General features: G+C 43.0%; 1 protein-coding gene across 1 annotated transcript in view; it reads left to right on the top strand.

Annotated features, from left to right (window-relative positions):
- The window catches only part of slc6a11 (solute carrier family 6 member 11), a 186,155-nt gene extending 171,557 nt beyond the window's left edge, over nucleotides 1–14,598 (top strand). Inside the window, exons 13-15 of the mRNA XM_033037252.1 lie at nucleotides 2,073–2,173; nucleotides 4,561–4,731; nucleotides 13,505–14,598. Of these exons, the coding sequence (XP_032893143.1) occupies nucleotides 2,073–2,173; nucleotides 4,561–4,731; nucleotides 13,505–13,663 (431 nt within the window). The 3' untranslated portion in view covers nucleotides 13,664–14,598. The remainder of the gene's footprint in view (nucleotides 1–2,072; nucleotides 2,174–4,560; nucleotides 4,732–13,504) is intronic.
- The last annotated feature ends 894 nt before the right edge of the window (nucleotides 14,599–15,492 follow it).

The following is a 15,492-nucleotide window of genomic DNA, read 5'->3' as shown; positions in this document are numbered from 1 at the left end:
CTGTCGTCGGATAGTCAGCGACTAAACCGTCTCTCCCACGTGGTTTGCCAGGTGAGGAGGTGGCTGGGGACCCCCAGCAGGACCAAAAACAAGGCCTCTTCCCCCATCTCCCCCCTCCCAATGTCATAGATAGGTCCCTTACCTACATCTCTTCTATTCACTGTAGTTCTGCTCTTATTCTTTCTCCCCAGACAGAACAAGGATGTAGTTCCCCTGGTTCTCACCTTTCACCCCACCAGTCTCCGCATCCAACACATCACTCTCCAAAGTTTCTGCCACCTTCAGCGTGATCCCACCACCAGTCACGTCATCCCATCCCCGCCCCTCTCCACCTTTCGCATAGACTGCCCCCCTCGGCAACTCCACAAGGGCGGTGGTTCACGCGCCCCTTCTCCTACCTCATCCACCGCATCCGATGTTCCCAACGCAGTTCCCAACACAGTGGCGCAACGGTGGAGTTGCTGCCTCCCAGCACCAGAGACCAGGTTTCAATCCTGACCGTGGTTGCTGTCTGTACAGAGTTTGTTCGTTCCCCCTGTGACCTTGTGGGTTTTCTCTGGGTGCTGCCACTTCCTCCCACATCCCAAAGACATGCAAGTGAATTGGCTCCTGTAAATTGTCCCTTGTGTGTAGGATAGTGTACAGGGGATCGATGGTCGGCTCAGACTCGGTGGACAGAAGGGCTGGTTTCCACGCTGTATCGCTAAACTCAACTAAAATCCTTGTTTCACTCATCTCTTCCCACCCAATCCACCCCCTTCCCAGGAACTTTCACCTGCAACTGCAGGACATATAACACCTGCCCCAATACCTCATTCCTCACGTCCATCCAGCGACCCCAGCAGTCCTTCCAGCTGAGGCAGTGGTTCACGCGCACCTTCTCCTACCTCATCCACCGCATCCGATGTTCCCAACGCGGCATCCTTTACATCGGCAAGAATAAGCTTAGACTAGCCGGCCGTTTGGCTGAACACTTGCACCGGGTCCACCACGGCCTATCAGATCTCCCAGTTGCTAACTATTCCCATACTGGCCTTTCTGTCCTGGGCCTCCTCTATTGCCAGAATGAGGCCACACACAAACTAGAGGAACAACACCTCTTGGGTAGCCTACAACCTAACAGTACGAACATTGAATGCTCCAATTTTAGATAATTAACCTGTCCTCCAGAGATGATATCTGGCCCACTGTGTTACTCCAGCAAATTGTGTCATTCTTGTGATATAAACACACGTGGTGATCCAATAACTGTGTTCAGAGCCTTTACTCAAATACATGGATGTTTACAAGCCCAGAGGGAGATATCCATGCTAGAGGGCTATAGGTGGCGCTGTTGCTAACCAAACTACATTTTTCTCACCTTTTAAGATACCTGGGTGAGGAAAGAAAACAAAACATCTTTTGAAATGAGGATCTGAGATTTGCCTAACTCCAAATCACTGATTTCTTTTTAAATTACTTTGTGAAATTATAGCTCTCTCTTCTCTGGGGAAGCTAGCATTTGCCTAGAAACAAAGGGCTGATGATTCTAGTCACAGAGCCTGCCCACAGCCTTACTGTTGTCTATTTTCCTCAGCCAGTCTCTCTGGGTAGTTTAGGAGTGATGGATACCAGAGTAAATCACCTTTGGCCAGCAAGGCTGTGCAGATGAGATAAAAGTGGATTTCACGAGGATGATACCGAATATTTAATTCCTCTCCTTTTTGTTTTCCTTGGTCCTCCAGGTGTATATCGCAACACGTTCACACAGATGAGCAAGATTGTTAAGAAAGAAAATGAATAAGATTGTGTTAATAAGAATCATAACAATAAAAATATAAATTGTGTCCTAATCATATATCATGCTCTCCAAAATATTGACTGGTTATTAAATAATTTTGTTTTCTTAAAATGCAAGAGTAATTACCAACCGAGCATTTTACTCTTTTAGGCCAGTTAATGATTGCAAATATTGCAATAACAAATGATTGCAAAATATTGCAATAACAGCAAATCAGGCAATTTGATGATTTGATATTATTTTATGCAAATTGAAATAATTGATATTATTCCAATCTCTCTAATGTCCACAGGAAGTAACCGGTTTTATGATAACATAGAAGACATGATTGGATATAGACCATTCTTTCTGATTAAATGGTGCTGGTTAATCATCACCCCTGGTATATGCACAGTAAGTTCTTCATCTCTTTCTCAGTCTTTTAATAATTGCTTCATCATTTGATTAAGAAAAATATTAATCACATTTCCTTCAAAATTAAGGAAAATGGCAAACGATCAGAGGACTTTTATCAACTATTTGCAGTCATTTCTGCACCATTTTAGATGGAAGGTACCTCTTTGTTTTTTAGATTCTATTCTTTAGACACCTGCACCAAAGGGATTTTTATGTCCTCTGATATTCCTTTTCTTTAAATTGTGTAGGTTTCTAGGTTTTAGAATTTTGTGCTTATTCTTTACTTCACCAAATATGAATTGTTATTTTTTTTTAATACTGAAGCATGTCCTCTGATTTATTTTTATTAATTAGTAGAAAGGAACTGCAGGTGCTGGTGGAAACCAAAGATAGACACAAAGTGGTGGAGCAACTCAGCGGGTCAGGCATCACACATGAAGGAAAGGACCAAGTGACGTTTCAGTTCGAAGAAGGGTTCCAACCCGAAATGTCACCTATTCCTTTCCTAACCAGATGCTGCCTGGCCCGCTGAGTAGCTCCAGCACTTTGTGTCTATCTTTTGATTTTTATTAAGAAAGGCATGCACAGGGCAAACTGAAAGCTAGTACCAAAGCAAAATACTGTGGAAATCTGTGAAAAAACAACAGAAAGTGTTGAAGAACTCCCGTCAGGTTAGGTAACATCTAATGAGAGTAAAATAAAGTCACTGATATTGATATTGGTTGATGATTGTGAAGAGCATTAAGATACAATGAAGTACTTTGTATTTTGTGTCATCCCGTCACATTGTACTATACATGAGGGGTTTAGGACAAGGGCCTTTGCTCAGATTAAATAAAACAATACTAAGTACAAATTGCATCTCAGAGCCAGCAAAGGTCCAACGAAGGCTTGAAATTTAGGGACCAGAACATGTTGGAGACATGCCAATTCATGAAGAACCCATTTTGAACAACCTTTTTCTCAATTTACTCTAATCAATATCTCAGCATCATAAACGTTGCATGGTACTAGATAAGAGTCCTGCTGCATTGTGTAATCATGTTTCCAATGGAACCCAACATTCATGCATTCTACAGTCGGGTTAAGGCCAGAGTAAAGGCCCTGTCCCACTTGGCCATTTTGCCGGCTTCATATCAGGGTCGTCAAAAGATTTTGAACATTTCAAAATCCAGCAGCGCCAAAAAAAATGTTGCGATACTTGAAAAAACACCGCGCGTCATACATCATCACGCCGCATCATACGTCATCATGCCGCATCATACGTCATCATGCCGCGTATTTTTTGGTAATCTGATACGTCAGTCAATGAGGCCAGTAGTCGCCATATAAATTGCCAAGTGGGACGGGCCCTTAACACTGTTACGTATTCAAGACTGTTGAACACTAGTATTGCTGGTTTATTATTGTCGTGCGTACCGAGATAAAGTGAACATCTTTAATTTGTGAGGTGTTCTGGTCGATCAAACCATTCTTGAATGCAATTATATAATGCATGAATACAACAGGTAGTGCACAGGAGAAAATAAATAGAGTGCAGAATAAAGTGGTATAGCTACAAAGGGAGTGCCGATAAAAATCTCATGCAAGGGATGTAACCAGGTTGACTGGAAGATCGGGAATACATCCCTGACATATGGGATGCCTGTTCATCAGTATGATAAAGGTGAGGTAGAAGCAGTTCTTCAATCTATGGGGACCTGCATTTGTATCTTCTGCCCGATGGGAGAGGAGAGAAGAGGGGATGACCAGGGTGTGAGTGGTTCTTGATAATGTTGGCTGCTTTCCTGAGGCGGGAGTAAATGGTATGAAATAATTGCACCTTAAGTGTAACATTTGGGAACCAATTGAAGTTCTTTAAATTGGAGAGAACAAAGTGGAACCCGGCATGGAGGGTGGGTGGGGGGGGTGCACCAAGAACAAAGGGGGACCATTGAGGACTAAATTAAATACTTTGTAACATTGTTGTCGCCCTTTATGTGGTAACTCTTTGTATACCTTGTGTATGTAAAACAAAGAATCTCACTGTGACATGTCACAAGTGATAATAAAGTATCATTTATTCATTCATGAATATCACTCATAATGTGTAGGAAAGAACTGCAGATGCTGGTTTAAACTGAAGATAGACACAACATGCTGGAGTAACTCAGCGGGACAGGCAGCATCTCTCGGAGAGAGGGAATGGGTGATGTTTCGGGTCTAAAGAAGGATCTCGACCCGAACGTCACCTATTCCTTCTCTCCAAAGGTGCTGCCTGTCCTGCTGGGTTGCTCCACCCGCTGAGTTGCTCCAGCAATTTGTTTCTAATAACACTCATACTTAACTATATAGGAATATCTGAAATAATGAACCTGAATGTCACTAAATTCTTCTTCTTGCAGGCAATTTTCGTTTTCTTTATTGTGAAGTATAAACCCCTCAAGTATAACAATATATACGTTTACCCAGACTGGGGTTACGCACTAGGCTGGGCCTTGGCTCTGTCATCCATGATCTGCATACCTCTGGGTTTTATCATCAAAATATGGAACTCTGAGGGTACCTTTTCAGAGGTAAGCATAGATTTCAATGATATCACTTGTTTTCTGCCATGTTTTTTTCTCTGCAGGACTCCAGCTTTGAAATTCAATCACAAGTCATTTTTTTCACCATTGTACAATTTAAAGCATTTTATAATTTTTAGTTTAGTTTAGTTTTGTTTAGAGATACAGCGTGGATATAGGCCCTTCGGCACACCATGGCCGCACCGACCAGCGATCCCCGCACATTATCATTACCCTTCACACACCAGGGATAATTTTACATTCATATCAAACCAATTAACCTACAAACCTGTACATCTGCGGAGTGTGGGAGGAAACCGACGATCTCTGAGAAAACCTACACAGGTCATGAGGAAAATGTGTGGACTCCATACAGACAAGCACACATAGTCAGGATTGAACCTGGGTCTCTGACACTAAGGCAGTAGCTCTAACGCTGTACCACCGAGCTGCCCTTTGCGTGAAAAATGACAATGACTATGTGCAGCCTATCAGTGTCATTTTGCTCTGGAATTTGTCCCAGCACTTCTCGATATGAGTCCTCATTGTGACCCTGAGGTGAGTTTCATTTCATGGCACATGGGATGACATAACTCCCCATGCAATGCTCCTTTACGAGGATGTTGCCAGAATGCAGGAGGATGAGGGGTGCTCTTATAGAGGTGTACAAAATCATGAGAGAAATGTAGATGCACACAGTCTCTTGCCCAGAGTAGGGGAATCGAGGACCAGAGGGCATAGGTTCAAGGAGAAGGGGAAACGATTTAATAGGAATCTGAGAGGTAATTTTTTCACTGAAAGGGTGGTGGGTGTATGGAACAAGTTACCAGAGGAGGTAGTTGAGGCTGGGACTATACAAACGTTTAAGAAACTATTGGACAGGTACATGGAAAGGACAGGTTTGGAGGTATGTGGGCAGGTGGGACGAGTGTAGCTGGGACGTTTTAGCTGGTGTGGGCAAGTTAGGTCAAAGGGCCTGTTTCCACACTGTATCACTCTATGACTCCATTGCAGGTCAATTAGACCTTGCCAATACTTGATTAGGGCTTGTGTCAGATAAACCCTGTATTTATCTTACACATTGTACCACCCCCCCTCTCCCCCCCCCCCCCATCTCCTTCACCTTTCCAACCGTTGATCTCACATTAGGGTGGCACGGTGGCGCAGCGGTAGTTTCCACCTTACAGCGCCAGAAACCAGGTTTGATCCTAACTATGGGTGCTGTCTGTACGGAGTTTGTACATTCTCCCCGTGACAGGCCCCTACTTTCTGAACTATTGACCTCCAACAGGTATGTCAATGGGCGCCTGTAATCCTGCTAACCCAGTGATTCCCCCAAAGCCCTCTGTGGTGGCCTTATCATCAACCATCTCATCACCATCCCATTCCTTAGACCCAATCGCGGTATCTGAACATTCCCTCATTCCCACTCTTTTCCTGGCTTAGACTCCAGTCCCAATTGGCCTTCAACTGCTGACGAGCCCCCTAGCTTACCCCCAAACCCACACGTGTTTGCAACTCATAGATGGCACAGTTTCCATACAGAAAGTGTGCAAAGTCCACTTGGTTTCATCTGGAGATCTGCCCCTTGCTAAAATGGCATCTGTTGCACCAGGCTGAATAAACAGTCTGAAGAAGGGTCTCGACCCGAAACGTCACCCATTCCTTCTCTCCAGAGTTGCTACCTGTCCCGCTGAGTTACTCCAGCATTTTGTGTCTATCTTCTGAAGCATCCATCTGGATGTTTTGGGATTTCTGACCCTGTTTCCTTGTCCCTGCTTTGGGCTCAACCAGTACACAAGATAGTTATCGACTTTGTGAATCTTGCCTTGGGCCAGAAGCTTGTACATTTTGATAAGAAAAATTATGTTTAAATTTTTTGTGCAAAAACTTGGTGTTGCTTATAGAAGGTTTAGTCAGAAGGCTGGGAAGGAACCATAAACTAACAGAAATAGGAAGATAAATGTAGGTTTGAAACTGGTAATTTCTGCCTCCCATCATTTTAGTTCCTTTTTTTTTGTTTAGCAAATCCCACAATTTTGCAGTAAACACGCATTGCACAAAGATGTTTCATCTGAACATAACTGCTACATAACTGTCACATTATTTCAACTGGACTCATCCTATCAGAGTTATTCCCTTTGTTCTGTCCAGCCCTTGCTCACATCCTCTCACACTAAGAGAAGTAAAGCCCTGCCCCACTTTCCCGAGTTACTCACAAATTCTCCCGAGTTTTCCCCTTGATTCAAACTCGGAGAATGTCCGTAGGAGTCCGTAGATATTTCTCAGCAGCTCGTAATGCCAACCGTAGGTTCTCGGGGCATATAAGTCGGGACGTTTTTTCAGCATGATGAAAAATGTCCACCAGTAAAAAAAATAGCCCCGAGTACCCACGGCTGACTATTACCTTAATTCTCCGAGTTTGAATCAAGGGGAAAACTCGGGAGAATTCGTGGTATCTCGGGAAAGTGGGACAGGGGCTTAACTGGTTTTCTCTCTCTCCCACTTCTGATAAAGTATTCTAGGCCTGAAACGTCAACTGTTTCTCTCTCCACAGACACTGCTTGACCTGCCCAGTATTCCTATAATTTGCTGCTTTGATTTATTTTATTTTATTCAATGTAAATTTACCATCTTTCTCCTGCCTTTTTGCAATGGCTGCTCCAAATTAGTATTAAAATAAAACTTATTTATTCCAAAAGCTTATTATAGCTTCTACAAATGAGCCTATGCCGTGGATTAAAGGCACAGGGAGACGAGAATTGCAGATGTAAGGTGCGCTTACTTGATATCAATACAAGCATTAGCGAGAAGTTAACTGTAGGAAAGAACTGCAGATGCTGGTTTAAACCAAAGAGAGACACAAAATGCTGGAGTAACTCAACGGGGCAGGCAGCATCTCTGGAGCGAAGGAATGGGTAACGTTTTGGGTTGAGACCCTTCAGCAGACTGACAGTCTGAAGAAGGGTCTCGACCCAAAACGTCACCCATTCCTTCTCTCCAGCAATGCTGCCTGTCCCTTCGGTCTGAATGACAATAAAGGCTATCTAATCTAATTTTGTGTCTAAGAAAGAACTGCAGATGCTGGAAAAATCGATGGTAGACAAAAATGCTGAAAAAATTCTTCTGTCTGAAGAAGGGTCTCAACTCGAAACACCACCTATTCCTTCGCTCCATAGATGCTGCATCACCCGCTGAGTTTCTCCAGCATTTTTAACTACCAGCATTTTGTGTCTATCTTCAGAGATATACGATACGATACAATTTATTTGTCATTTGGACCCCTTGAGGTCCAAACGAAATGACGTTTCTGCAGCCATACATTACAAACAAATAGACCCAAGACACAACATAATTTACATAAACATCCATCACATCGCTGTGATGGAAGGCCAAAAAACTTATCTCTCCACTGCACTCTCCCCCCCGATGTCAGAGTCAAAGTCAAAGCCCCCGGCTGGCGATGGCGAATTGTCCCGCGGCCATTAAAGCCACGCCGGGTGATGCAAGGTCGCACACCGGGTCTTGTTGTTAGAGCCCCCGGCGTGCGCTCGCAAAGTCCCGCGGCCATTCCAAGCCGCGCGGGACGATGGTGTAAGGCCCCGCTCCAGGAGCTCTTCAACCCCGCAACTCGGGCGGGAGAAGTCGCCGTTGCGGGAGCCCTGAAAAGCGGTCTCCCAGCAGGGACCCGCGGGCTCCCGGTGCCGCCGTCCGCCAAACCCGCAGTTGCAGCCACCGAATCTCCGGAGGCTGCAACTGCAACTCTCATATCTGTTATAGTTTGGATACAAGAATTATTAATGGTGAGTATTTGAGAGCTCATCAGATTTGACCATGACCATTTCAGTGAGAATGGTTGACAGGAGACGACTGTCCCAGCTTAATTCATTCTTTCATGGCCTGTCTCAGTGATGCCTGTTCCATTCATGACTTGCCTTATCTGGTAACTATTCTTCACCAACAGACACAATCTATACCTCTGTATCATTGATTCAGCAGCAATTTCCCTATCCTTCGGACACAGTTCCAGCGTTCAGTCTCAGAGTTTGCACTTTCTCCCCATGGGTTTCATGTCATAATAGGAGCAGAATTAGGCCATTCGGCCCATCAAGTCTACTCCGCCATTCAATCATGGCTGATCAATCTCTTCCTCCTAACCCCATTCTTCTCCCCATTCTCCCCATAACCCCTGACACCCGTACTTATCAAGAATCTATCTATCTCTGCCTTAAAAATATCCACTGACTTGGCCTCCACAGCCTTCTGTGGCAAAGAATTCCACTGTTTCACCACCCTCTGACAAAATAAATTCCTCATCTCCTTCGTAAAGGAACGTACTTTAATTCTGAGCCTATGACCTCTAATCCTAGACACTCTAATAGAAACTCACTAATGGAAACATTCTCTCCACATGCCTTTCATTATTTAGTATGTTTCAATGAAGTCCCCTCTCATTCTTCTAAACTACAGCGAGTACAGGCACAGTGCCGACAAATGCAGAAAATAGTCGATGTCTTTATTCCTACTACCAAAATGCATGACTCCACACTTTACGACAATATATTCCGTCAGCCACTTCTCTGCCCACTACCCCAATCTGTCCAAGTCCTTCTGCAGAGTCCCTGCTTTCTCGACACTACCTGCCCCGCCACCTATTTTCATATAAATCCGCAAACCTGGCCACAAAGCCTTCAATCCCCTCATCCAAATCGTTAATATACAACGTGAAGAGTAGCGGTCACAACACTGATCCCTGCGGAACTCCACTTGTCACTGGCAGCCCACCAGGAAAAGTCCCCCTCTGTTGACACTCTTTGTCTTCTGCCGCCCAGCCAACCTGCAATCCATGCTGGTATCTGCCCTTTGATACCATGGACTCTCATCTTCCACAGCAGCCTCATGCGTGGAATCCTATCCTCCAATTAAAGGGTGGTGGAGTTAAACAGAATGGAAATAGGCCCTTCGGCCCAACTCTGCCATGCTAAGTTGCTTAACTGAGCTTGTCCCACTTGTCTGTGCCTGGCCCATACACTTCCAAAACTTTCCTAGCCATGTACATATCTTAATATTTGAAGCGTCGTAGTTGTACCCATCTTGACCATTACCTCTGGCAGCTCGTTCTATATATTGGCATTCGGGTCCCTTTTAAACCTTTCCCCTCTCACCTTAAACCTCTGCCCTTTAGTTTTAGATTTCACCCCCCCCCCCCCCCCCCCCCCCCCCCCCCCACACACACACACTCTGTGGAAAACACTGTGGCTATTCACTTTATTAATATTCCTAATAATTGTATAATTTACACCAACATCCCAAATCCGTGCAGGTTCTTGTAGGTCAATTGGCCACTATCATTTGCCCGAGGAGTTTAAGTGAGGGGGTAGGCCCAGAGGAAGGGGCAACATAAATTAGGATAAGTGGAGCATTAGTGCAAATGGTTGCTTGATCGTCAGTACAGGCTCGATGGGCCAAAGGGCCAGCTTGCTCCCACATGACTGTGTGACTCTTAACTCATCAATGTTCCTTAGGTGTCAGTGTGTCTCACTTGATAACGATAAATACAACAGACTGTGTCCATAGTAGCAGTCTGCTTCAACAGTAGTGGCCTGTTTCAGTACAGCTGTCAGAATGCATTTTGTTGTCTCTGTACTGTACATTGACAATGACAATAAAGTTGAATCTGAATCTGAATCTGAATAGTTGATAGTGATCCCTGAATCTGTACTTGTAATCTCATTTACCGCTGCTGCTACAATGTCAATGTAGTTTGCCACGGTAATGAAATGGATTGAAGGGATGCTGATTTATTTTTAATAGTTCTCAGTGCTCCTCCTTCTAAACTGTATCTGCAGACTACATTTTCTGCTAAGTCTACCGTATTCTGGTCTAAATTCACTGCCTTGCACGCTAAAGTGTTTCATTAAAGCTGTCTTGTTGAGTCTCGTCTGTAACTCGTTTTCACCTGGCCCGCAGCCAACAATGGCCTGTTTCCTTTATCATCGTTACTTCTTTGCATTTCATTCATTCATATAGAAACATAGAAAATAGGTGCAGGAGTAGGCCATTCGGCCCTTCGAGCCTGCACCGCCATTCAATATGATCATGGCTGATCATCCAACTCAGTATCCCGTACCTGCCTTCTCTCCATACCCCCTGATCCCATTAGCCACAAGGGCTACATCTAACTCCCTCTTAAATATAGCCAACGAACTGGCCTCAACTACCTTCTGTGGCAGAGAATTCCAGAGATTCACCACTCTCTGTGTGAAAAATGTTTTCCTCATCTCGGCCCTAAAAGATTTCCCCCTTATCCTTAAACTGTGACCCCTTGTTCTGGACTTCCCCAACATCGGTAACAATCTTCCTGCATCTAGCCTGTCCAACCCCTTAAGAATTTTGTAAGTTTCTATAAGATCCCCCCTCAATCTTCTAAATTCTAGCGAGTACAAACCGAGTCTATCCAGTCATTCTTCATATGAAAGTCCTGACATCCCAGGAATCAGTCTGGTGAACCTTCTCTGTACTCCCTCTATGGCAAAAATGTCTTTCCTCAGATTAGGAGACCAAAACTGTATGCAATACTCCAGGTGTGGTCTCACCAAGACCCTGTACAACTGCAGTAGAACCTCCCTGCTCCTATACTCAAATCCTTTTGCTATGAATGCTAACATACCATTTGCCTTCTTCACTGCCTGCTGCACCTGCATGCCTACTTTTAATGACTGGTGTACCATGACACCCAGGTCTCGTTGCATCTCCCCCTTTCCTAATCGGCCACCATTCAGATAATAGTCTACTTATGTCCTATATCTCTCATTTCCCTTTCCCCTGACCCTCAGTTTGAAGAAGGGTCTCGACCTGAAACGTCTCCTATACCTTCTCTCAAGAGATGCTGTCTGACCCGCTGAGTTACTCCAGCTTTTTGTGTCTATCACCGGAAAACAAATGTGGATGTTAGGAGTGTCTTTGGGTCTGCCACATGGAAGGGGAAAGATGCAGTCAGATTCTCGCACAAATCATGGTCGAGAAATTCGGCTATTAAACACTACAACCTCAAATAAGCTTTGAACTACATCGAAGAAAGGTCTCGACCCGAAACATCGCCTATTCCTTCGCTCCATAGATGCTGCCTCACCCGCTGAGTTTCTCCAGCATTTTTGTCTCTCTTACATACTTATTGTTATTATTGCACTATTATTTATTTTTTGTGTGCACATCTGTGTGCGTATATATATAGAGAGAGATATAATCTATATGTGTACGTGAGTATGTGTATATATTCACACACTAAACTTTTTTTCTCCCTCGTTTATTATATTGTTTACAGTGTACTATGTTCACATATTCTGTTGTGCTGCTGCAAGTAAGAATTTCATTGTTCTGGGACATATGACATTCAAACACTCTTGACACCCTTGACTATATGAAGAAATCACACCACTTGCTTCCTTCCTTTAATGTGTTCATTTTAAATTTCATTTGAACATGATTTTCACAATTGTGAACATGACCGTGATTTTTTTGAGCTAGTTTTCCAAGAAAGAAACTGCAGTAATCAAAGCCAGAAAGGGTAGGATGGGGCTGAAGCCCAGTGTTTAGACGATGGAATGTTTTTTTATCATTCCATTAGAATGATTTTCCAGTGGTAATTAAACTTCTTTTTTTTTCACTCCTAGTTTTCTTTACATATTTTAGGATGTTCAAAAAGTTGACTAAAATAAACACTTTAAAAATGAGTTAATTTTTTGCTCATGTGACAAAATAAATGATGTATAAAATTATACACTAGGAAGAATAAGACGAAAATTACCAAAAAACATAAGAACATTCGCGAGGGTGAATGAAATTTTGTGATAAAAACTCAAGACTGAATTACACTGAAATAGTTTAAGAAGAACTGGGTTAACCTATGATGAGCAATTGCCGACACTGGGCCTGTACTCGCTGGAGTTTAGAAAAATGAGGGAGGGCCTCATTGAAACATACAGAATAGTGAAAGGCTTGGATAGAGTGGATGTGGAGAGGATGTTTCCACTAGTGGGAGAGTCTCGGACTAGAGGTCATAGCCTCAGAATTAAAGGACATTTTAGGAAGGAGATGAGAAGAAATTTCTTTAGTCAGAGGGTGGTGAATCTGTGGAATTATTTGCCACAGAAGACTGGAGGCCAGGTCAGTGGATATTTTTAAGGCAGAGATAGATAGATTTTTGATTAGTACGGGTGTCAGGGGTTATGGGTGAGGAGGCAGGAGAATGGGGTTTGTAGCGAGAGATAGATCAGCCATGATTGAATGGTGGATTGTTGGGCCGAATGGTCTAATTCTACTCCTATCATTTATGACATCAACTAGTGATTTTGGCATTGATTTTAAATTACAGGTTGGAAATAGAAATAGAAACCGTCGGATTCCAAGCCGACTGTTGTTCATCTGTTTACTCAAATTCTATATTATCCTACTTTCACATCCACTCCCTATGCACAAGGAACAATTTACAGAAGCCAATTAATTTACAAACCCGCACATCTTTGGGATGAGGAAACTGGCGCACCCTGAGGAAACCCCCGCGGTCGCAGGGAGAGCACGCAAACTCCACCCAGGCAGCACCCGAGGTCAGGATCGAATCGGGGTCTCTGGTCTGGTCTCTGCGGCTTTGCCAGCTGCCCCACTGTGCCGCCTCTATGTGTCCTCATTGCTAGGGACCAGGGTATTTTTTACCTTAAAAAGAAAAGAGAAACTGAACAGGTTCATCGGCTCACATTCATGTAATTATTTTGAATTCTTTCAGAGAATTAAAAAACTTACCACGCCCAGTGCAGAGCTGCGAAGAAAAGGGATGGGGTTATCGAATGAGGACACATTGAGCAACGCAATGAATGACTGTGATCGTAAGCTTAAAGACGATGAACGCATTCCCACCATCACGGAGAAGGAGACACACTTCTGAGCAAATCCCTCAGTCTGTATTGTAAAACGACAGCAAAAATGATGCCACTTAATTATAGAGTCCTGCTTGTTTTGCACAAACTTTATTATTAACTTGTTAATTCAAATTAAACATTATATACTTGTTTTTTAAAAAAGGTGACTTTTTAATGATTGTATGAGTAACTGAACAAATATATAGTGCATATTAGTGAGCTCGTGCAATAATGTGACTGGTAAATGTTTTATAGAAATGTTAGTGTGCAATCAATACATAATGTGATATAAAACTTTTATACTTGGAACTCTTCATTATGGAAGGCACAGTGTTTATGGACATTTATGCTCATCTGTAAGTACCTTAAAAACCATTGCAAGTCACAGTGCATGTTTGTGGAGCCATTATATTTGAGTCACCTCCCCACATTGACAAGAGAAGGTACGACAACAGTCTCCTAATGTTAAGGGAAGCTCATAAATCCACTTCTTAACTCACTTCTCAATAATTTTGATGGAATTTTCTTATTTAAGGGCATTTTAAATTTACAATATTTCTATAGCTATGACTTTCCACTGTATATTTTCCCTAACCAAAGCCCCATAAACATACATATATGATTGGTCTGGTCCCAAATGTGATATCACTAAAGTGCTCTGCTTGTAAATGTATGCCATGGACAAAGTAACACACTACTGATATTTTTTACAACTTTCCTATGTTTATTTGTTATTTCTCAGACATATATTCAAGAAACTGTGGGGAAAAACAGATCATTTTAGTTCCTGTAAAAAACAATGTATTTGGTACATAGTGAGGTCAAGTATTCTGCCCTTTTTAAAAGAATCTGCAATATTAGGTGTGGTGCCAAGTTTCACGCACTGGAGAGTTTTGTGGCACAGGATTTTGTTTGCTTACTTATCATTTTTAAAGGTAAATAAAGTTATCAATTTACTTCACTGCTGCTTGCTATTCTTTTGTGGAGTGAGAGGGCAGACGTACATCACTGAAAACATTATGACAACATGTTCAAGGGGAAGGGAAAGTTCCAAAGCTAAATATTTTTATTAATATTCTGTGAAATAGTTGCACACAGCTTGAGAGCATCGACTTTAGACCATAAATTTCAACCACCACTCTATTTCATCTTCTAAGAAAGATACGCAACTTGATCCATTTGCTTCTTTGAATATTTTCATTGGATGTCCCAGAATGTTCTCTCCTCTTACATTTCAAGATTACCTGTAGCAATGAGATATTTAGTTACTCGACTAACATTCAGAAGACTGCCGGTTGATTTAGTTCAGTTCAGTTTAGAGATACTGCGCAGAAACAGGCCCCTCGGCCTATTCAAGCCTGCGCCGACCAGCAAATCCCCGCATTTTAACACTATCCTCCACACACTTGGGACAATTTGCATTTATACCAAGACAATTAACCTACAAACCTGTACGTCTTTGGACTGGGAGGAAACAGAAGATCTCGGAGAAAACTCCCGCTGAACGTGCAAACTCCGTGCAGACAGCACCCATAATCGGGATCGATTATGTAAGGCAGCAACTCTACCACTGCGCCACCGTGTCGCCCTCTTATGATCTGGACATATGATTCAAATACTGAATTTAACTACATGTAATCAAATGAATAAGCTTGTATCAGTAATAATCACAAAATAATCAAATTGTTGTCATTGTGGTCAATAATAGCTTATTGACCTCATAGAGTGATACTGAGTGAAAAGAGGACCTTCGACCCAACTTGCCCACACCGGCCAACATGTCCCAGCTACACTAGTCCCACCTGCTCCATATCGCTCCAAACCTGTCCTATCCATGTACCTGTCTAACTGTATC

The sequence above is a fragment of the Amblyraja radiata genome, chromosome 18 (genome assembly GCF_010909765.2).
Source record: "Amblyraja radiata isolate CabotCenter1 chromosome 18, sAmbRad1.1.pri, whole genome shotgun sequence".
Classification (NCBI taxonomy): domain Eukaryota; kingdom Metazoa; phylum Chordata; class Chondrichthyes; order Rajiformes; family Rajidae; genus Amblyraja; species Amblyraja radiata.
Note: the sequence above shows the minus strand (reverse complement) of the source record. Positions and strands in the feature narration are given on the sequence as shown.